Here is a 24626-nt window from a genome sequence, read left to right on the forward strand (position 1 = left end):
CGGGCAGAGCTCTTGGTGTCGATGACCTCAGATGTTGATGTGCTTTAATTTGAAGGGGGGGGAAGGCAACCAAATCTGGAAAAAAAGGAGGATTTTTCGGGAATTAAACCAATTAAAATTGCACATACAATGCTTTGTGAATAGTTCTCAATATTATTAATTTTATTGTTTAAATTTTAGCCTCACTGTTCTATTAATTTATTTAAAATTGCATTCAAAGGAAGAAACTTTATCGTATACAATTAATATTAACTTATATGAATTTCAATAAATTTTAAAGCACTTCTTTTTAGCTTTGAACTTGAACTGGCTAAAATAGTTGAACAGATAATCGAGTTTTTATTTAATTAAACTCACAATAAGTTCGTGACCTCATAAATTCATGACGTGATAAATTCATGAAGCTATTTTGTAATCCAAAGGTTTTCAACCGCTTCAAATTAATTGTTAATGTAGTCCACACTTTATGCTCGTTAAATGTTCATTGATGGGCACAATTTAAGATTGAATGAGCCCAGCCAAAATGGGGGGTTTTTGTTTATTATATTGTGCAGAAATGTGATAATATCACAATACTCGTATCATTTCCTTTCTTTTTACAACGATCATTATTCATTAGTGATGGGTCCGGAGTTACGGTTAACGATCGCTCTAATTGTTTACAACAAAACAAAAGAGGGGGCGCCTCGTAAGTGAAAGTAGGGGAAATACTCGTAACTTGAACATTTCTAACTTTTACGGGACATATTTCATTCTTTTACTAGCATTTCTTACTGCTATATGTCCGTAAAATGCGCTGAAAGGAAACCTTAGTGGGATGCTTAATCTTAACTTTCGTCCATAGCTGTCTTTAAAAGCCAGTTTTTATGGGCTCAAAAATGTTCCAAATAAAAGCTATAATCTATAACCATAAATCCGGTTAAAATAATTTTTTTTAAATCTACGTAAATATAAAGCTATAATCTACGTGAATATACATCTATAATCTACGTGAATATGAATATAAAGCTATAATCTACGTGAATATGAATATAAAGCTATAATCTACGTGAATATGAATACAAAGCTATAATCTACGTTAATATAAAGGCTATAATCTACGTGAATATAAAGGCAATAATCTACGTGAATATAAAGGCTATAATCTGGTTCAATAGAGTGTCACTTCCATCATGTTTTTACCAAAATATTTAATTCTTTTTTTTGATTAAATAAAAGTTTTGTAACCATAATTCCGGTTAAAATAAAAAATTTTAAAAGGATTCGTTGGCTAAAAAAATTCTAAAGACTTCAATAATTTGGGTTTAACCTTTTTTTTACCAATGAGAAAAGTGATAAGCCTTAGAGGTTGGGCTGAAAGTAGTACGTAAATAATACTACTGATTCAATGCGCTCTAGTAGCTGAAATAAGACTAGGGTAACTGAAAAGGGCCAATAACGGAGTGTGTTTCATTAAGGGAACTTCTAACGTTTGCTACTGATCAGCACTAAACTAAGTTGCCTTATCACAGCAATCAGCAGCACTGATTAGCCAGCAGAAATCACTGTTAACTTGATAGCTAGTCCCAAACTGGCGTAGTTTAACCGGACAGGGAGGGAGAGGGGGTTGATAAAAATATCTCTTTCTAACTGGATCGAGTTTCATGCGTGTGTGAGAGAGAGGAGAGATTTTCAGCAATGATTATAGTGGCATTGCCTGGGCTAGAGGCGGGCGGCATGCTTTTATAGTTTAAAATAGTTGTGCGCGCGCAATGTTCAATGCTTTTTGATTGAGAGATGATTCGTTCCCCTGACCTGGCTAGAGGAACTTTCAGTTGTACACACACAGCAGCTTTGGCCCTAAAAATTGCAATGGAATTTTTTTGGAGGGTCGGTGAGGAGGGACAAAAGCCCTTAAATTGTGTTCGGGTTTGCTTAAAGTCCCTTAAAATTAAATGGCATTAGATCTGCACATTCCACAGGCAGAATTTTTTAGAGATATGTTTAATTTTTCTCGTTCAACAAATCAAATTTCCTAGGCACCACGGTAGCCGAGCGGTTAGAGGCGAGATCTGTAAAGCTAATATGTATTGTGGTACTGGGTACGATTCCCCGGCCTTAGGCCTTGGATTTTATTTAATGGTTAATATGAGAAATTTAATAGTGAAGTATGTTAGCTAGTCGCCTCCGTCCACGACACCTAATTTGGTAGATGGACGTAAAGCCTGCCTGAAAAAATAGGCAATTACTTTTACTTTTTTTTATTAGGAATTGACTTCCCCTGATTCGATGCAAACCAAGTAGCTTCCACCTGCTTATAGCTCCGATGTTCCATCCGTTGTAACAAACTAGTGCGTTACAAAATCTATTATCTTGGGAGAAAATTTACAAACAACCCCATAGCTACACGGCAATTCTAAAAAAAAGTAGAGCGTTCTTCGTTCTTCTCTGTCTGGTAGCCAGTGCCCAAAATCTTAAGTTACCAATCTTTTAGCAAAGGACATTGTTACTTCACCAGTACTGCGCATGTCGGAAAACTGCTGCCTGGTAACTTTCAATAAATGATCAGCTCCCATATTTTGTGCTAATAGCAACCGTGCAGGCGCAGGTTGCCACCGTTTATCGGCGCGAAGATCGGCCACCAATCTGAGGAATTTATTGCTGATAACTGTCCAGAAGATATCGCGGATTCCATCATTGGTTACTTGATTTTGAACTATTTCCTGCGATTCTTCTTCTTCTATTTTATTTTGTTTTTGATTTAGTCTTGCAAACCACACCCACTAACAAGAGAACTTATTTTTACAAATCCTCTTCCGCAATCCTGACCAAAAATTAATTAATTAAAAGCAATCAATTGTGAAAGGGAATCAATCTTTGAGACGACGATTCTTTTGTTTGTTCTTTTATAATAATAATAGAATGAGTTGCCTACCTTATTTCGTTTTTATTTTTCAAAAACCGGAAATACAAATTAAAATACTTTTTTTCTCACATAGTACTAAGAGAAAGTCAAAAGATGAGAGATCTTTATTTTAATTAGAATAAAAAGTATACTAAAGGCCTCCATTAGGAAGTAGTGGCTCACACTCACTACTAAATCATACTACTAGCATAATGTTGATTAAAAAATGGGTGAACTTTTCTCTGGTATAAAGGTCGGAAAATGTAGATGGAAGACAAAGAGTTTTTCTTTATTTTTCTTTCTGGTTTTTCTTCTCTTCAATTATTTCTTTAAAAATCTTTAAATATTCAACAATTATATACTAAAAGAAAACATTAATCCACTTTTCATTGTTACTGACAGTCGAACAATAAACTATTCCTATCGCCTTATTGTTCGACAGTCAGTAATTGCTTTTTTTGGCATTTCCATAATTAATTCTAAAATCGTAATCTTTTCGGACAGCCAGGCTGCTCTACGAGCTATTAGTTCCTACCCAGGTCAACTCAAGGCTGGTTTAGGACTATCTGGGTGCCCTGAAGGAAATTAGTGACCAAAACAAGGTCTTTCTAGTGTGGGTGTCTGGTCAACTCAGGACATAAGGGAAACGAAGCGGCAGATTTATTGGCCAGGCAAGGACTTCGTTGGCCCTGAGCCCTATTTTGGGGGTTTCCCAAGTGTCTTAAGGGCTGCGGCCATTAAACTATGGGTGTAGAGTAGGTCTCAAGAGTGGTAGACAGGCGCAGGAGTTCATCAAACTTCTATTCGCCTAGGGCTGACTGTAGAATTAATCCATCAAGGCCGCGTGGGGGCTAAAAGGATAATTGTAGGCTGATTAACTGGGTCACTGTAGGTACAGTAAACACATGCATCGTTTGGGCACCTGGCTGATGATAGCCTTTTGTAGGCACTGCACGTGTTGTGTCAGTGTGAGGGGCTTGTCTGGGCTAAGGATGTTACTACTCTCGGGGAAGAAAAACCAAGGCCTGTGAGAGCTTTACCCAAGAGTCGCTCTCCAGAATTAAAAGTCTGATTAAACGGTCGGAACTAAAGTGTTATTATTCTAGCCAATGGCAAATCTCTAATTCTTATTATCAACTGATTTTCATCATCTCGAAAAGAGTGAGATACGAACGGAATAATCTTTCCGGTCGCACTACCTTCCGCTTTTGTGTAAGAACGTGGATGTGTGTGTTTTGATTTTCGTTTTATTAATCCGTTTTCACATCCATCCTTATCACGTCATCCACTCAAAATATATTACACATTGAGCACGCTTTTATGGTTAAAAAAAAATTGAAGCTGAAATGCGGGAAAAATTTACTTCCCGCCTCTCTAAAAAAAAACAAAACAAACAAACAAAACTTCAGGAAATCCGTAACATTGCAGATAGGTTACAATAGATACAGGTTACAATAGGTGGAGGGATAATGCTTTTCAAAAGCGATGATTTATCTCAGTCATTATTTCCGTTTGGCATACTTCCCATTTTGATAATTCATCAATGACTTTTGAAAATATGTTCAAATAGAGTAGAGTATCTAACTTGATTTCTATCGTTTATTGATTAATGAAAATGGGGCGGCACTATATTAATTTTGACCCAAGTTTAACCCAACAGTACAATTTTTGAAAATGCAGATATTTTTTGCCCATTTTTGGCATAGTTTTTCTCAAAAAAAAAAAACTAATTAGTCTTCATTGCTGCCAAAAAAAAAAAAAAAAACTTAAAAACGAGGAATAGTTCTTAATTTTTAAGAAAATTTGGGAATTTTAACTCGTATAGAAAAAGAGAAAAAAAAAAATTGTCAAAGTTGGGTGATTTTCAAGATACGCGCATTTTCATGCAGTTTTTTTAATGATCAACTTTTATACAACTGTCCCTTGCATAACTTGACAGATTTTTTATATAAAGTAAAGTAATCGCCTATTTTTTAAGGCGGGGCTTAACATCCAACTACCAATTAGGTGTTGAGGAGACGACTAGCAAACATACTTTACTATAAATTTCTCATATTAACCATTAAATAAAATCCAAGGCCTAGACCAGGGGAATCGAACCCACTAAACCAACAATACATCTTAGCTTTGCGGGTCTAGCCTATAACCGCCTAACATACTTTACTGTAAATTTCTCATATTAAACATTAAATAAAATCCAAGACCTAGACCAGGGGAATCGAACCCACTAAACCAACAATACATCTTAGTTATGCGGGTCTAGCCTATAACCGCCTAACATACTTTACTGTAAATTTCTTTTTATTAACCATTAAATAAAATCTAAAGCCTAGACCAGGAATTGAACCCACTAAACCAACAACACATCCTAACTTTGCGGGTCTAGCCTATAACCGCCTAACATACTTTACTAAACAGTTCTCATTTTAACCATTAAATAAAATGCAAGGCCTGGCCACCGAGAATCGAACCCACTAAACCAACAATACATCTTAGCATTGCGGGTCTAGCCTGTAACCGCCTAACATATTTTACTGTAAATTTCTCATATTAACCATTAAATAAAATCCAAGACCTAGACCAGGGGAATCGAACCCACTAAACCAACAATACATCTTAGCTTTGCGGGTCTAGCCTATAACCGCCTAACATATTTTACTGTAAATTTCTCATATTAACCATTAAATAAAATCCAAGACCTAGACCAGGGGAATCGAACCCACTAAACCAACAATACATCTTAGCATTGCGGGTCTAGCCTGTAACCGCCTAACATATTTTACTGTAAATTTCTCATATTAACCATTAAATAAAATCCAAGACCTAGACCAGGGGAATCGAACCCACTAAACCAACAATACATCTTAGCTTTGTGGGTCTAGCCTATAACCGCCTAACATACTTTACTGTAAATTTCTCATATTAACCGTTAAATAAAATCCAAGACCTAGACCAGGGGTATCGAACCCACTAAACCAACAATACATCTTAGTTTTGCGGGTCTAGCCTATAACCGCCTAACATATTTTACTGTAAATTTCTCATATTAACCATTAAATAAAATCCAAGACCTAGACCAGGGGAATCGAACCCACTAAACCAACAATACATCTTAGCTTTGCGGGTCTAGCCTATAACCGCCTAACATATTTTACTGTAAATTTCTCATATTAACCATTAAATAAAATCCAAGACCTAGACCAGGGGAATCGAACCCACTAAACCAACAATACATCTTAGCTTTGCGGGTCTAGCCTATAACCGCCTAACATATTTTACTGTAAATTTCTCATATTAACCATTAAATAAAATCCAAGACCTAGACCAGGGGAATCGAACCCACTAAACCAACAATACATCTTAGCTTTGTGGGTCTAGCCTATAACCGCCTAACATACTTTACTGTAAATTTCTCATATTAACCGTTAAATAAAATCCAAGACCTAGACCAGGGGTATCGAACCCACTAAACCAACAATACATATTAGTTTTGCAGGTCTCGCCTCGTAACCGCTCGGCTACCGTGGCACCTGATTTGTTATATATTTGTATGTATAATTCTCTTCGTTGCCTAAATTTTTCATTCAAACAACAAATTCGGTAAGGTATATCTAATCAATGTTCAGATTATGTTCTCTTAAAACTGCTTAAATCGCCCTAATATCCCTTAAAATTGCTAAAATGCATTGGCTATTAGTCCTAACTGTATTTTTGAATGAGTAAAGTTTGAGAAAAAAGGAAAAACCTAACAGGATCAATGTGGATAGTTGTCCCTTTTAGTCGACTTTGATGACAACCTCCCAATACATTCCAACTCTGAGCTACTATGACATAGTACAGAATTAGAAAAAGGAAGAGAAATATCTAGCAGAATTTGGATGAAGAGTATCATGAAGGAAATGGCTTTCTAGAGGGTCTTCGAGCAAGGGATTGGAAGGCACAGAGTCTTAGATTTTCTGGCTTTGGGCTATGATGATTACTTTACCATACATTTTTTTTGGAGGTAGTTTACCACTTAGAAAGCCTTGGAATACCTCCAGTAATATGAGAAACACAATTTGAGAACTCCCTCAAAAATAGTTCTCAAATTAAAAAAGATTTAATCCATATTGTTCATTAAAAAAATTACTAATATCAATTGCTAAGGCTAAATTAGAGATGGTCTAATTCGTTATTTGTAGAATTTTATGATCGTGATATTTTTAGCCTCTCAAACCCAACTGCAAACCGTTCCAATTTCTTCTCTGTTTCATTTAATTCAAGGGAAACTTGTTACAAGTGTTTAAAAGCAGTAAACTTTGAGCATCCAAAAATTTGTAATATTTCAAGAAATTTGAATTATTAGTAAATATAATATTTATTGTTTAAATTTTTGTGAAATCCTTTGCGCTTGTTGCTTGCTGCAAAGAGATTTGACGTCAGATTGCAATTTTTTTAACTTCAGCCTCATGTCTTTCCGTTTTTTTTTTTGTTTTAAGCCGCCAAAAATTGCGCCCCCTTAACAATCGAATAGCCCCCCTCCCGTGGGATGTAAGCCCCTCGTTGGGAAATACTGGCTTCAAAAAATTATTGTTAGTAGTAAAAATATTCTGTAACAGACAAAAAAAATTTTTTAATAAATTTAATTTCAAGTTAAGTTTGTCTATTTCAAAAAGTATGTATATATAACTAAAACTTAGTGAACTGCTAATGAAATTCAACAACAACAACAACAACAACACAAACCCGCCAAACTTTCCTTAATTTTCCCTCCAAAGAAGTAAATAAATCTAATTCTAGAATTTGATCCCGCCCTACTTCAAAAAAAACTGTGTTTATAATTAGTTAGGTTAAATTATAACAAGATGAATGGTTCTTTTCCCGCTTCAATTTATTTTGAAATATAAACAGTGTTACCATTTAGTTTGTTTTTCATTCCATTTAAAATTTCATTAACTTTGTGAAATATTTTTGTTTTATTAATGTATTATTATAAAACTTTAATAAAAGTTTTTGGTAATCACTAACCAATTAGGGTCAGGTAAATAGGTATCAAATTTATCAATGCCCGAGGCCCTAAACTTTATAATTTACTAAATTTGGTATAACACTTCCATAACTTAATTAAATTGTTTCCATAATTCAAATTTACTAATTAGATCCGTACATTATACTGAAAATGCACTTTTTTAAGACAATTCTGAGGATTAAACCTCCTTCAAATGGACCACTTGCAATATAATGAGCTATCTTCTGTAATATTCACAGAAATTAATTATATAATTGAAATTACGAATCTGAACAAAAATTGGCTGACCAGAAATGAAACTTAACTCCGACTTTCTTTTTTTTTTCTCTCAAAATATTTTCAAGAAAATTTTATCGTGAAAAATTCAAGATATAGTGATGCCAGTATTTCACACCAAACGTCTTTTTTTTTTAAAAAAAAAAAAAAATAATTATTATTTCTTCAATTTTATTAACTTAAAGTGACCTACGCAAATAGTGCTCTCTAGTACAGTAATGACGTAAATAATATCTCATATAAACTTGGCGTACACTATTTTTAAGTACAGGCTAACCGTATATCAGATTTATTTTTGGCTTTATTTAACGAATTTCTCTTACAACGGAAGTGTTTATTACGCGTTCCTACTAAAAATAATAAATTTGTAATAATCACTACTTAAAAAGTAACTGTTAAATTTGTATTAAATTTTCTTACCAACTAAATAAACCAAAATTCTGTTTTTTGACCCCCCCCTTCCACACATGCCCCTCTTTTTTATCTGCATTTATTATTTGGTGAAAAACTTTAATTAATTAAATTAATTTTGTTCAGTACACAGTACTAAAAATTTTCTAAAACTCTCAGACTGTGGCGATGTGACAAAGACGTAACAATGTTGTAGTTTTCTTAGTGTTAGATTTCTATTCTAGGCTGCGTGCTACCTAAAATTGGGGTCCCCTTAGGCATCGCACAGGAGCTATCCTCGTAAGTCGGGTCAAGTGTTGAAGACCTAGTAGTTTAATCTAATGGATAACCTTCCACTAGTGCAGTGATTCTTATCCTTTTCAAAGACGCGGAACACAATTATGTATATATTTTTCTCGCGGAACACTAACATTAAATAATTTGAAATTCGGTATTTAGCAAGAACTTAAAATTAATGAATATTAAAAAATCGAATATAATTTTCAAAAAAGATATATGTATTAATTAAAATTAAAAAGGATAAATTATTAAATAGTTTTAAAAAATAAATACTGAAAATGAAATTAATCAAATAATGAACATAAAAGTACGTTGCTACAAATAACAAAAAAAACATCTTTTAATGAGAAATTTGTGGCAGGCGATTCTTACATATTTGAACAATATCCGGTCTGATTTGGGATAGAGCCACCCTCATTTCCTCTTCTATATTAGTAAGTTTAAAATTGAAATTTCGCGGAACACTTGTACCATATTCGCGTAACACCAGTGTTCCGCGGAACACCGGTTAAGAACCACTGTACTAGTGAGTGCACTTCGAGGTTCTTAGCTAGTTACTTGAGGCTAGCATACTACGTATAAGTCCATCTGATGGCACGTATAACTCGGTAACGGGACATGGCTCATAACTCGTTCAAGGCTGAATGCCCATTAAACTGGTCTTACGGCGAAAAACCTAATTTTTTAAGCTATTTTTAATAATCGTAGAACATACCTTTTCGATAGAAATCCTTTGACGGTTTAATCGAAGTCAACGAACCGAGGAAAGCGGTATTAATTCATCTTTCTATTTGTAAACAAATAGCATCTCAGTCAGAAATGCAAAGAAAGATGATGTATTCTCTCCTATTCTTTCCATCCAACATAAAACAAGTGTGACGCACATAATTAGCAATCTTAGATTAGATTCAACTACGGCGGCCTCAAGACCTGCTACGCCACGGTGACCCCTTTGGATCTATTGTGGCTCTCCTCACTCTAAAGCTCGCCCTCCAGTCCCGTCCTTTTAATCAGACTCTTGATGCTGGAGAGCGGCTCTTGGGTAAAGCTCACAGGCCTTGGATTTTTCCTCCCCGAGAAGTAACATCCTTAGCCAGACAAGCCCCTTACACTGACACAACACGTGCGGTGCCGTTTCCTCCTCCTCTACCTGACAAAACCTACAGAGGCTATCATCTGCCAGATCCATGCAATGTATGTGTTTTCTCAGCCTGCTGTGGCCAAGTTAATAGGCCTACAATCATCCTTATAGCCTAACGCGGCTATAAAATAAATGTCGGTATGCAATTTATTTTAACAATGTATTGTAGTTAATTGATTTAATTTACCAAATTAAAATTGTTTCACTGATTGTATTTTGGTATTTACATATATGTGGTCGTTTGAATTGGAAAAGCATTGTGTAGAAGCAGTTTTGCAGTATTTGCATTGATATGGGCAGCCTTTATTCCTAGATCTCTCTCAAGCTCCAGCAATTGTGTACATTTACAGCTATAACCCAATCTCACCATACACGTAGAAATCGTATAAAGCATTAATACTTTACAGTTGTGACCCCTGGAGTCTATTCACACACACACATTCCCTAAACTACTATATCGTTACCGGCTTTATCACAAAAGCTACTGTACATAACATTAACCAAACAAAGCAAGCACACAACTTTAAGCACTAGATACGTAACAGAATTATCGGCTACAATGAACAGAGTAAAGGGCTCTTAAAACGAGATTGTTAGCGCATAATTTCTATCTAATTTCACAATATATTATTGTAAATTTTGGGAAAATAGCAACGGCAAATAGTGAAACTTATTCACAAGATTTTCTTTTTGTTTAAACATCATCATGGGGTACTAATTCAGGACAATAACATTTCCTTCTGTCGTAAAATAATCGGGGATCACATAATTTAAAGTAAAATTTGTTATTATTAAAATAATATTTTTCCAATTTATATGTTAGCAGCATTGAATACTGTCCGGGTGTATTTAAAATAGAAGCACATGCTGGGGACGGTCCGCCATTAGAAGATGTTCCAGAAATAGACACTTGTGTAAACGAACCCCAGTTCCACTAATTGCAAATATTAACATAAGAATATATAGACAACTTTACAAATATTTTATTAAGTTTATAGTTTCTATAAACTACAAAATAATTAGAATAGTTTAATCTGTGTGTGTGTGTGTGTTTTTTTTAAGCGCAACTACACTGTACTCGCATTACACAAAATCGAAAGAAGTAGATAAGGGTTACAAGGAGCAAATACGGTTTTAGATACAATCCAACATTCCACTGTTTAACAGCAAAAACCCTAGAATGAAAAAAAAAATTCAAAAATAAATACAATACAAAAAAAATGGTACACATAGTCACAGATCTAACCTTAATTAATAACTTAGACTGTATAAGTAGCTAATCAATCTAGAAGGCTATGGTAACAGCAGCGATTAAACATTAACCTGATTGTAACCACAATAACCTTCACATGTACCGTACGTCTTTCACTGAGATCTTCTAATCGTCCTCAATATTCTACAACTCGTTATACTTCCATGCATAAACGTTTATCGAGTATAAAAATAGAAGTTATCAATAACCTACGTCTAATAAACCAACGTTTTAAACATAGTGATGAAAAATCTTCCACTCTCTCACTTACTTTGTGAATAATTTATTGCAAAAACGTTTCAGCAGGATTCACAACAATTATCAGTGGTTTCAAAATGTTTAAAGCGAAAAGAAAAAAAGATCAACACCAAACAATTATAAATTTTTAAAAAGTTTAAATTGTTTACACATTTTTACTGCTGCCACTTTTACACAATTTTTCTCATGGTTTAATTTCTACATGAAAGTATTCAAAAGGATAAATTGGTGAGCGTGACTCCTTATTTCCATGATTTAATCCGTCATAATTCTGTGTATGTCTGAATTTTCTTTACCAAACGATGAATCAACATAATCCGAAATCAGGATAAAATGATATCCACATTGCTGGTCTTACCACATTTTCATTTATCACCTATTTATTTCAACGTATACAAATGTAAAGATAACTACCTGCATTATGTTACAAATTGAAAAACGAGTAATTTTAAAAAATTACCTTACAATAGCCAACCAACACGAATGTTGATTGACATTCATAGTTTTTTTGCATTTTATTTGTTTCCATGAGCTGGTTGTGTTGACTTCTGAAAAACTCTACATGGCTTAATTGAAATCGGAAAACTTACTTGGTTCTGTTTACTTACAACTTATATTAATCAATTTTTTGTTTTGTTACAGATATACAATAAAGAAAAATGGAGCAATTTGAACAATTATTAACATGTGCAATCTGCTTGGACAGATACAGAAATCCAAAGCTATTGCCATGCCAACACTCCTTCTGTATGGAACCCTGCATGGATGGCCTTGTTGACTACGTCAGAAGACAGGTACTGTTTGTAACCTGCCAAAATGTTTTGTGTATCCTTCTAGTCCCTATTAATAGACACTTTATAAACTTCATTTAAGATCACAACCTTCCCTTTATTGCAGTGTCCAAAGTAATAGTCATAAAACTTGCTATTTACGTTGTAGGAAATTGCTGAATACGCGTATATTTCCGTCTTACCAAACTGAGTGACATTGTTTTTTAAATTTAAAGCATGACTTGGCAAACATTTTTTTCTTTTCCTGGATTAAGGTTTGTACTAACATTAATGGTGAATTGATTTGGGTTTTTTTTTTTTTTTCAGGTAAAATGTCCAGAATGCAGGGCCGAACATCGGATACCTTATCAAGGTGTACAGGGCTATCCGACAAATGTTACCTTACAAAGGTTTTTAGAGCTACATATAGAGATTACAGGCGAAATGCCGGATCCTACAAGGTTAATTTTCTTTATTTCTGTAGATTATAGTTAGCTGCCTTGTCTAGTTTGGAGGTTATCGTGCAGTTAAGGTCTTTGTAAACGTAGTTTCAATATTTATTGAAGGCTTAAGTTTGGAGAAAGACTCTCTCGGCTATTGTATTCTACAAAATGGTTTATTATTTAGAAAAATAGCCTGTTCTCGATGTTGTGGACGAAGTAAAAACCAAAAATGCTTCTTTAATTTTTTGTTCTCCAACTGATTTCCTGTGTTATTATCGTAGAAAAACGTGTGCTAGAAACTGGAATAAATTAATGCTGGTTAGATATATAGATCAACGAGGGTTGATTAGATTTGTTGGGAAGAAAGCCCTGCAAGGGTGTACGGCTTGGGTGGGTGGCCAAGGGCCGAGTCGCTCAAAACAATACTGTTATACCCTTTCTCCTTGAAGTTCTACTTTTGCTCGCACAATGCCATTTGCATTATAGGGAAATGTTTCCTCCCCTCGTAACTTTATTTACCCATGAGCTAACAGAAAATGGATCTTTTAATTTAAGACAGTTTTATTTATACCTTTACTTTGTAGAAACTACGCCAAATGAATTGATGCGTAATCAATATTTTTAGAGTCTTTAAAACTTAAACAAGTCTTAAGTAGATAAAAGTTTTCTTTTACATCTTCAAAATTCAGGTAGCGAGAAGTATTATAAGTAATTTGTTGCAAAAATAAATTTTAAGAGAAACATTCCGGCCCAAAAAGTAAAATTATGCCCATTTTTTTTAAACTTAAATTTAAAATAAGATTTTAGTTAGTGTAAGAGTGGAGCAACCTTCATCAAATTTGCCTTTTGTACAGTCAATAGTCCTAATATGAATTACTAAAATTAACTATACACCATACAGTAAGACTTCATAAAAGAGACCTCTATGCGATCTAGCGGCACTATCACTAACTAAACCCCCATTCTTTGTAGGACATCCAAAATGTTTCAATTTCTTTTGAACAACATTTTACTGTAAATTTTAATTTTTCATGGGTCAGCCTCAAAATGTTTTAAATTAAATATCTAACTAATGTTATGCATTAAACTTATTTGGCTGATTTAACAAGATATTAACCTCATTTTGTTGGTTAACTAAATATTACAGAAATAACCCAGGCGGTTTTGCTCTACTTTATTGGATATTAATAATAACTAAAGCTTCCACATAAAATAAAGACTATACATTTAAAAATAGAAGTTTTACCTTTAATTTCCTTAAAGTGGAGCCAACAAATATTCAAACATTTAATTTTGGTTAAGACTAATTCCTCAAATTCTAAATTTTTACTTTAAAATGTTTTTTTTTTTGGTCATTCTTTAAGGTGGTTTGTCTTAATTTTTACATTTTTACTGGGAGAAACAAACTCATATTAGCTGCTGGGAAATTAATTACATTATAACTTTGTTTAATAAACTATACTGGAATAGTATAAATTTCTTCTAACTCGTGGTTCCAAAATATTTTGTTGTACAATCTCTTTTCATACAATAATTTGATGCGCCTCTTTAATTAAACATTTTATTTTATTAACCCTATTAGAAGCAAATATTTTTATTATCGGACGAAACACGAACTAAATTGTGGAATCAGACAATCTTATATAAATGCGCCTGTTTTACTAAGTAAAATTTTTTTTAACCGTAATAATTCTCTATACTGCAATTCAAAATCTGAAAGAAATTATTTTTCAAACATAAAATATGCACAAAGTAAAATTGGTAGGTGTATAGAAGAGTAGATAAAGTACAGTAGAAGTAAATTTGAGTAGAAAATAGTTACTACTAAATCCTCAGTAACCAGTAATGTTAGTTCATAATTTTTGTTTTGCTAGTTGTTCAAATGCTTGTTTTAGGCTTTCTTTTAACTTTATCCAAATTATGTTGTTACTTCTGCTAATTTTTTTTTCTTTATGTTTTTAGTGGTCAAATTATGAAAAGATGTGCAGTTTGTACGGAGAAGGCATACTGTATACATTGTTACCATTGTAGCAAAGATGTTTGCCCATTGTGCAAATCTGCTCATATGGATATCCTTAGAAGGGAAATTTCTAGGATAAATAATCAGGTAATCAGGAGTCACACAGATTACTTTCTTGTGTTTATCTACAAACAGTTTACATGCACAATAAAATGATGGTAATTCATTACTTATGAAAAACTTTGTAACAAAATCTGTATACATCATAGTGTAAACGTTTTGAATCTTTAAAGCTTCCTCGAAATGTGCATAAATACTTTAGCAATTTTGGTCTATTTTTGGTTTTAGATCAGTCTGAAACTCAACTCTTAGGTGTTAGGAGAGATTTCTACTTATCCCTCAAACATCTATTTTAACCCTTTAGTTGGGTTTCAGACAGATGTATATGCATACATACTTTCAGAAAATTTTGCTGTTTGTTGATAAAATCTCGAAAACAACCCAAGTGTACATTTTTTTTTTGAAATTAAATAAAAGAAGATCGTGAAGATTTTTTTTTATTTGAAGAAGCACCTCAACAACACTCAACTCTGGGGCACTTAGCCCAATTTTTTAAAACTACAAAAACTTATTTATTTATTTAATGTTATTTTTAGGTGAGACGAGCATTGCACCGATTAGAAGATGTACTTAGTATGGTGGAAAAGAACACCACGATATTACAAAACAATTGTACCTCAGTGTCTGAGGAAGTAGATGAGATATATCGACGACTGGCGAAAGCGTTGAAAGATAGAACCGATTATCTCCGTGGAGAGGTTGACAGATATCTGGCTGTTGAGTTGCGAAATCTTAACACGTTAAAGGATAATCTGGAACAGGAAATCTCTAATATACAAAGTAATTGTGATCTTGCCGATAAACATATGCAATCAGAAGATGTTGAATGGGATGATTCAGAACTGTTAGATACCAAAGAAATTTTTTTGAAAACAGTTGATTTTATTAGAAATTTTGAAGCTGAAATGGGCGATTACACTAGAAGAGTTCGTTTCACTATGACGCACGATCCAAATCAGCTAGTAAGTACTCGAATATTTATTTAAGATGTATTTTTTTGTTCTTTAAATTTATTTCAAATAACTGTTCTTGAAAAAAATTTACCAATCATTGGCTAGAGAAAGATTCAAAGTGAGAAACTATAATAATGCTTTTGAACTTACTGTCCCTGACTTTCTTTGGCCTGGTACTACATCACTTTAACTTATAAGACTGGTAAAAAGTAAAATGTGCAGTTTAGAATTTTGAAGGGGAGTTATCAAAATAAAATATGTCAAAGGCCGTAGAGAAATATTTCGTATTTTCCATTGTATCCTGCCAAATATATTTTTTCTCTGCCGGAAACCAATCAAGGAGCACGAGCTACCTAGCGTCAACTCCAAGTACTAACTTTAAAGCAATTTTACAAACTTATTTAATTCTATTGCTCTTCTGGATTAAGGTCAAATTAGAATTTTTCTAAGAGTCTATAACAAAAACTTACAGTTTAAAAAGTTAAGTATAAGAGTTGATTAAACGCTAAAAGGTACACAAATAAGCAAGTACCAAACATTCCATTTATATTGCTGTTCATTCTTTTTGGTGACTGATTCGTAGTTTCAATAGGATGAAAAAATAATTGCCATTTCAGTCGTGATACATTTATTCTGCCGAGCTTTCGACGTAGGGACTAGGTCATCTTCAGGGCTAGTTTACTTTGTAGCCCTGAAGATGACCTATTCTTATTATTTTTTATATCATTTATTTTTTCATCCTATTTCATTTAGGACAAATAATAAGACAAATAATTATTTGTTTGTTATAATAATTTATTATAATTTGCAAACCTTCAAAATTTAACCTTATATATCTCACTAATAATTAACACTAAAACATTGCAACTTATACCAGTTATAGAGCAAACGTTTCTCTACAATTCGGTAAAGAATTCATTGAAATCTGATGAACAGGAAAAGAGATATGAAGGTTTGAAATTTGAAGAATTTGCAGATTTGGGAAAAAGGAGGATTTGCCCTATATTGTAAAGAAAATTTGAGAATTTTCTCTTTTATAGAAAAAGAGAAAAAAAAATTGGTAAAGTTGGGTGTTTTTTAACGTTACGCTTTTTCGTGCAGTTTTTGATAGATAACCCTTATACAACTGCCCTACTGGACAGTTTTAAATTGTATTAAGTTTTCCAAAATTTGTTTAATGAGTGAAACTTAAAGAATTAGAGAAACTTATGAATATAATTTTTAATTCACAGATCTTAGCTTATACTTCGTATTTCTTTTATAATATTCATATAAATAGTCTTTCCATTGATAAATTGATCTTCTTATAACTTTTAGATGTATTAAGTGGTGGAATTATAAATTTCCTATTTAATTCCTTAACTTTTGCAGGTAATGCACGTTTCCACGTATGGAGATTTGAACATTAGTATGCCTCATCAGTTTGTAATGAATCAACAAGCTCAACAGGCCCCTGGTTTGATGAGATCTAAAAGTGATCATAGGCTAGCCGCACAGTACAGACAGCAGGAAGATCGCTACGAAAGAGATGAAGGTAGAGTGTCTCCATTAAATAATCGTAAATTTGGTGAACGTTATACAAGAAGGCAACAAGAAAGGGACTATGATTATGGCGATTACGAAGAAAGTCGTCCTTCGGCTAGATCTCGTTTAAGAAGATTACGCCATGGTGGTGATAATACAGATTCAGATAATGATACGAACGTTGGTAGATCGGTTAGATTTGAGCATGCTAAAGAAAAAGAAAGAGAAAAAGTGCTGGATACTGAAGATGTGGCTAAAGGGCCCCTTAGCGGTATTACAAGACTATATGATTGTCCAAGGGTGATGAAAAGACTGAAAGAGTCGGAAGTGAAGAAGGACAGACCAGAACCGCCTCCACAACCTGTTCAGCAACAGCAACAGCCTAAGGCGCAGCCGAAAAGGCAACCTCCAGGTAATTATCGCGATTGATAAATATTCTTTTTAATTGTGCTATCTTGACCTTGTTCAAGTCTTTTTGTTTTATTTTTAAGAGCTTTTATTCTATTCCTCTCGATCTTTGTTCTCCTTTCTTTAAATAGCTGATTTTAAAAATTTAACAGTGGCTCAGCGGCAGGTATCTGAAGAAGATGAAATTACTAAAATAAAACGTCAGATGAAAAATGCTCCAGGTGAGCCCCGAGAGCCGGAACGTCCTGGGGCGGATAGGGTAACAGCACTGCGCAGAGAAGAAGATAGACCGACTTCACCGCAATCAGCCAGAAGTAGTCCTGGATCTGACCAGGCTGCTAAACAAACACCTCCTCAGGTATTTTCCAAATAGCTAGTCGTAGAATCATTTGCTGTAAATATAATTAAAATATATCATTTAATTACTTGAGAAAGAATGCTTGAATTACAATTTTTTTCATTTTGCTTACTGGAAGCAGATTATCCAAAAATTATTGATAAAGTGAGTTGGTTTAGTCTTTTATAACTTTACTCTAGTGTTATTTTTATTAAATTGAAATTGTAAAACTTCTGTATTTATAGTATTATCATCTGTTGGTATTTAGTCGAAATGCTAAATTTTAGAGTTCGTCACGATTTTTTTCTTTAAATGCAATAAGATTGGTTGAAATTGATCTCAGCTAAAGAACTCTTTTTCTGTCGTCCATTCTTATTTCTAATTGGATGACTGTGTGAACAGTTTTGGTTAGCCTCAGAAAGATTATTTTGGTTTAAACATATAGATTTTAATCCTTAATTTGAAGTTTTTGATCTTTCTTAAAACACTTTAAAAGCACACTTTTAAAAAAGATAGTTATAGATATCTGAAGCTAACTTAAATCAACTTTAATTTCTCTTCTTTTCCGTTGAATTTTCCGGGCAAATGTTTATTACTAGCATTTATAAATTCGAGCTAAAAGATTTTCCGGTAAGAACTGTGAAAATGTAAACATATCACAGAATGGCACCTCAGCCATTACAGTTTCCCTCAAGAAGCAGGGGATGAAAAAATCAAATTCTGGGATGCCCCACTAATAGTTAATTTTTAGATATGTTTTGTTTGTTTAAGAAACGATCTTGACGTATCTTTTTGTTTATGTATAACATAAGTGAAACAAAACTAAATAAAAAATAGTATGGATAATTTTCTGAAGCACAATCAATCCTATTTTCTAAACGCAATCAATTTTTACTGATAAATTTATCAGCAATAAGATATTAATAATATTTTTTAAACTATTGTATTTATACTAATTATGCTTTGTCTTAAAACAGGCAGCTTCAAGCAGTGAAGAATCTGATGAAAGCCCACCAGCTTCTTTAAGTCAAAGTCCATCTCAGAGGAAAACCTCTGCAACGCGCCCACCAGTCCTAGCTCAAGGAGGTTCCAGAAGATCTTCAGCTTCCAGTGATGTTTCTTCAACTGTCACAGGTAAATGTTATATTAACTCTTTTATACCTCAAATGTGGTATAATTTGTTTTTATGATTTGATTATCTGTATTTTTCTTTCCATAAAAAAGTTGTGCCTTATCCTAAGTCGGATTTGAGATTATTCAACAATTAGTATCGCCTAATGTTGAATTAAAAAGTTTTTTTTCTTGATGTTTTAATTTATAAACTAATTTTGTTTGATGTAAATTTGTATGCTCAAGTTTTACTATTTGGCTGCTTTAGAACATTTAGTTCGCTTTTTATTATCATTACTTTTCTCCATTAAAAAGCTGCAAATTTTAACAGACCAGTTTTATGACGATTATTTGAAGAATTTCTTGAATAATGCTTTGATGAAAAATTAAGTTGTAACTTTACTTTAGTACTAAATAAAAGGATGTTTTGTGTTTTCGAAAAATCAGTCTTTTAAAGTACAAATTTTAATTGTTTGAATTAGTGATACTAAAATTTAGTGAATGATTTTGGAATTGTAAAATTGAAAAAACTGTAGCTTGGAAACATTTTTTTTTTTAATTTTGTGGAACATATTCCAAAAAGTAGTTAATAAAAATTTTTTTCTAATCTCGGTTTAATCTATATTTTAAAATAATCAAATAATCTTCATATCGATTGTTTCTCAAATGTGCAAAACAGCGAAGCAGTTATGTGCTAGGTTTCTTTGTAGAAAGTCTTTACATTTTCTGTCATCTTCCATTTTCTAGGTCCTTAATTTTTTTTGTGTTATAGACATTTAAGGAAATCAAGAATAAAAGTGTACGAATTTAAAGAAAATAGATGTTGGATAAATAAAGATTTTTAAAAAAAGCTTGGGGTTTTCAGTTTTTATAAACCAGAAAAATTAACTGAAACTCGATTAATTGCATACGCTTTATATTTTTAATTGTTTTAAGCAAAGTATGGAGTGTTATTTTATAATTGCCCTTTTCTTTGCTTACATATGCGAAACGTAAGTGAATGATTAAAATCATTTTTATTTATTTATAAAAATTGTAGTGGATGCCCTTCTGAAATAAGAATTAAAAAGAAAAAAATACTTTGTAAGTTTCTATAGTTATATCTATTTTAAACTAATTGTAGTTAAAATTTCTTCAGTTCACACTTTACTCTTTTTATTTTTACTTGAAACTATCATATAACACTTTATTTTTATATTATATAATACTTTTAACATATATATTTCTATTGTACATAAAAATGTTTAATTAACATATCAGCTAATAACATTCTGAGTAAATTTTACCCACCTGTGTAAGGCTTTGTATGTCTTGTTCTTGACAATATCAGAAATCCTGTATTAGAATCAGACGTTATTGTTTGTTAATATATTTAGGCAACAAATAAATAAAAGCATTTTCATTTCTTATCGGTTGCATGAGCTAAATCCGTTGTATAAATATCTAACTTATATTTGTATTAATATCACTAAACGGAAACACCTTATCGATGGCCATTTTTGGTATGAGCATCATTTTAGGTTTTCCTATTAGTTGTTAGAATTAATTAGTGGAACACTTATCCACTGATTAAGTTGTCCGAACAGTGGCTGTTCTCATGAAATAGCTTAGTGAAAAGGAGATTAAGGGTTGAAAGATATTGAAAGATAACTTTGTTCGGGAATCATTGGAGGGTCTTTAGTGGGTGCATCCAGGCTAAAAAAAAATTCCTAAGTAGGGAAACGTGGAGTGGGATCTTCAAAGCTTCGTAGTCCTCAAAGCCTTCCAACGTTCTACTTTATCGCAGAACATGCCAGCTCAAAACTTGCCAATCATTCTGTTGAGATTAATGCCACTCTTTATTTACACTTTGCTGTAGAATAGCATAACAGGCATACTGATTTTTAAGTAAGTACCTGTCTCGACCCATAATTCTCACATTCAAGACTGAAGTCCTGCCTTGTCTACCTAGTTTAGATGATTGATCATCCAAGTGAACCTAGTGGTCCAATCATGACCAGTGACCAATTTAAAAAAAAAAACTAGAGATCATTGGAAAGACTATCCGAGTGAGACTTGAGCATTGTTTCTGCCCTCTCTCTATCCCCAACCGTTCCCAAAAACTGTGTAAGACGCTCTAAGCTTCCCAGCCCTCTACATCTTCAGAACAGCCTATAATATCTTCAAGGCATTCCAGCTCCTAATCGCAGGAATTCAAGGAGGAAATTCAATCGGATTTGAATGTCTTGTTTTTGACCGCATACTCTCATACCAATAAATGGACACTGTGTACAGAATTACTATATTTTCAACGTTAAAGAAACGTTTTAACGAAATTAAATAACATTTTAAAACAAAAATTAGTTTCTATTTTTCAAAAAAAATTAAAAAAAAAAAAAAAAGGAATAAGCGCACACACAAACAAACAAAAAAACAGTGGGTTCGTGTCGGTTCAGGTATCACGAAGAAAACAGGTCGCTCTGGAAGCATGGATTCAACTGGATCTGTAGACTCATTGAGCCGAAGTACTGGAGCAGCCTTTACTACGGAAGAAGTAAAACAGAAACTAGCGAAGGCCGGAGCTGCGTTCCAATCTGCACCACAGTCTCCTCCAGCAAGTGTAACATCATCGCCAGGCACTCCGCCTAACAGTTCCTCCCAACAGCCCAATGAATCGCCAAGGTTTCACAGCCGTTTTTTACCCGGAGGTAAAATAAAATGAATATATAAATTTAAAACAAAAAAAAAAAGGAAAATTGATCGCGGTTTTCTCTGATAGGCATATTTCCTGGTTTACATAAATTTACTGTATCACCAGTTGATTCATAAGAGAGCTACTTAACAAAGCCTTAGTTGGGTGGAGATCCTGATTTGCAGCTTCTAGAATTTTATAAAATAATTATTAACATAATTTTTCTTCCGAAAATCTCAAGTTTTAAAAAAAAATGTTTTCTTAGTTATTCACATAATTTATCAAATAATCATTTTACCTATGAACAGCTCTTCAAAATTTATTCCCTCTACACTAAACAAATCTAGAACATTAATTGTAGATGGTTTAATTAATAATTTATGCATTTCAAATTTTTAGTTTAGTTAAAGTGAATTTAATTACTATTTGTAAAAGAATAATTAATCTATTATATTTTTAGTTATCTAAGAAATATTGTGTTGATTTTGTTAAAAACAAACAGTTATTTAAAGTTCAAACTGAGCTAGACTACTTGTGTGAAAAATATAGTCCAAATATATTCATTTCCAATGGAGTAAATTTCTGCATTTGCAGCAAATGAACAAAATGAAATTAGTCTTGAACTTTAGGAAAATAAGCAGTTTTTTTTTTTAACTTTGATGTTATTTGACGACCCATCGTTGACTAAGACTTCAACTAAATGACCACGTATAGTCAACCATAAATATATGCCTTAAATTTGTTTTCAGCTTTACTTTTTTAACAATAACTCGCTCTGGTGAAAGACTTTGTTGAAGTATTCAAATTCAAAGCTTGCTTTCAAGATTTTTTTAGGTTGCAGCTTGAAATTATTTCATTAATTTAATTGAAATTGGTTCTGTATTGTTTCTGAAAATAATTTTAATTATATGATGTGATATTATGTACTATTTTCATTTATCTAGCTTAATTAAGTTGATTTGATCTGGAATCTCCTCATTAAGATTGTGTCGCAGTCTCAGATAAAGACAATCATCTTCTTGCGCTATTAAAAACTTAGTAGTATTCTGACAGTCTTAAAAATACTTTTAAACTATTATGAATAAGATTTATTACTAGACTAGCTGTACCCGTTCACACGTTGCTGTGTTTAACAAAAAGGCAGTTTTGATACCTCAAACATAATTTATTAATGACCAAATGTATACAATACATCGAAATGAAAATTAACAATAAAATTATTCCTACTTCAGAGTACAGTAGTGTCCTTGCAAAGGTAGCATTTCTACATAATGTGAAAATTCAGTTAATGTTGTTGGAGGTGGTGACATTGCTCTTGCACGTACATTTTCTGATGTAAAATACACACGCTGTCCATTTTCTGCTAAATGAACAACCGTTGGATATCGCTCATGAATGGAAAATGATAAAATACGCCATACGGCCTCATTGCTACTTATGTAGCGTCCCAGTTGATATTGGGTGACTTCATCGTTAGGTGCAGTTGTATTTTCCACCCCAAACACTGCCATATCGCTTCCTTTGTTCACATATTTGCAAATATATTTTATAGCTTTCACTGAATTGCACTACTCAGCATTTATGCGTGCGTTATACGTTTTTAGTAGTAATGGAGAATATGGTACTACCCAACGATTATCAACGTCAATAGTATTGTTGAGTACTTTTAGTTTAATGGATTTTCCACCATCCTCGGTATAATTTATTCTCGTATTAATAATTGCAAAAAACTGTTTTTCATGGTTACACTTTTAACAAATATTACTAATTAAATGTTATTTTGATATTTTTGGGATATTTGTTCGGGAGCACCTAGAACCCCAACTCTGATTTTAAAAAAAAATTGCAAAAACCTTCCCGGGGATATACCTAATAATTTCCCAAATTTTCACGGCGATTGGATATATGGTTTTTGAATCTATCGAGTACAAACAAACAGACACACATTCATTTTTATATGAATAGATAAACTCCAATGATACTTACGATTTTAGGTTAAGATCAATCCATGGATTTTTCGAAAACATAATTTTTATGCTTTCATAAAATTCAAATGAACGTTTTACCCCTTTTTTTCTAATCTACTTACTGCCACTGAACATTGCTATCAAGTACTTCCACCTCCAAAAACCAACCTAAGCGATTCACAATAGATTTCTTACTCATTCCCCCAAAATTTAATTTGTACAAGAAAACCAACATACGAGTATGTTTCCACCAGAAAAGAAAAATACTTAACATGATCTCACCTCGAACTTATTTGAAAAAGTAAACAACTTTATCAAAAAACTTAATTTTAATATTTAATAACTCTTTGTTTTTTCAACAGTTATTATTTATGGTTGAAATTTACAAATGTGATCTCAAAAACAAAACATATTAGCATATTAACAAATTTACCACTTAAATGCAGCATGTAAAATTTTGTTTTAATTTTTGTTTAATTTTAAGTAAGAAAGCATGGCTTTATGTTCAAACTAAATTATAATATCCCTTTGATTCCCCCCCCCCAAAAAAAAAACAATTTAAGGAAATTTAGAATTAGGGATGCGACAACATTGTTCTCTTAAAATGTTTTTCAATTATATTGACTTCGTTTAGGGAAAATACGAGTTGAAACATTGCAATAAAAACTGTCTCATCCTTAATTAATTTATTTAATTTAAAAAAAAAAAAACAGCTAAACTTTTACAAAATTTTAAAACAATTATTATTTTTTTTCTTTTGTTTTATTGGTTTTTACTCTAGGAGAGGGTTGGGTGACGCACAGCACAAAAATCTAGACTTACAACGACATCAATACGAAGTAGGGGTTCATTCA

The 24626-nt window shown here is 32.7% G+C and overlaps 1 protein-coding gene and 2 long non-coding RNA genes across 9 annotated transcripts in view; 1 reads left to right on the forward strand and 2 right to left on the reverse strand.

Annotated features, from left to right (window-relative positions):
* Window positions 1-24626, forward strand: part of tn (tripartite motif containing protein thin) — a 61174-nt gene that overhangs the window by 25045 nt on the left and 11503 nt on the right. For 5 of the 7 annotated variants that reach the window (XM_074114965.1, XM_074114968.1, XM_074114970.1 and 2 more), the window contains 8 exons: window positions 12152-12303; window positions 12607-12740; window positions 14685-14829; window positions 15339-15764; window positions 17127-17691; window positions 17840-18045; window positions 19002-19158; window positions 21570-21821. In XM_074114965.1, the coding sequence (XP_073971066.1) occupies window positions 12169-12303; window positions 12607-12740; window positions 14685-14829; window positions 15339-15764; window positions 17127-17691; window positions 17840-18045; window positions 19002-19158; window positions 21570-21821 (2020 nt within the window). In that variant the 5' untranslated portion in view covers window positions 12152-12168. Of the gene's footprint in view, window positions 1-11343; window positions 11738-12151; window positions 12304-12606; window positions 12741-14684; window positions 14830-15338; window positions 15765-17126; window positions 17692-17839; window positions 18046-19001; window positions 19159-21569; window positions 21822-24626 lie in introns of those variants that run through there. The other 2 variants (XM_074114967.1, XM_074114969.1) reach the window with 2 other exon arrangements.
* LOC141447446 (uncharacterized) lies at window positions 10963-12193 on the reverse strand. Its single transcript, XR_012454334.1, has 2 exons — window positions 11970-12193; window positions 10963-11174 (listed from the first exon to the last, which is right to left on the reverse strand). It is a non-coding gene; the product is annotated as an uncharacterized lncRNA (long non-coding RNA).
* On the reverse strand, window positions 19015-24122 carry LOC141447445 (uncharacterized). The gene is made up of 3 exons (XR_012454333.1): window positions 23792-24122; window positions 20425-20469; window positions 19015-19149 (listed from the first exon to the last, which is right to left on the reverse strand). It is a non-coding gene; the product is annotated as an uncharacterized lncRNA (long non-coding RNA).

The sequence above is a fragment of the Rhodnius prolixus genome, unplaced genomic scaffold (assembly GCF_049639745.1).
Source record: "Rhodnius prolixus isolate KJV_2025 unplaced genomic scaffold, Rpr scaffold_7, whole genome shotgun sequence".
NCBI classification, from domain to species: Eukaryota; Metazoa; Arthropoda; class Insecta; order Hemiptera; family Reduviidae; genus Rhodnius; species Rhodnius prolixus.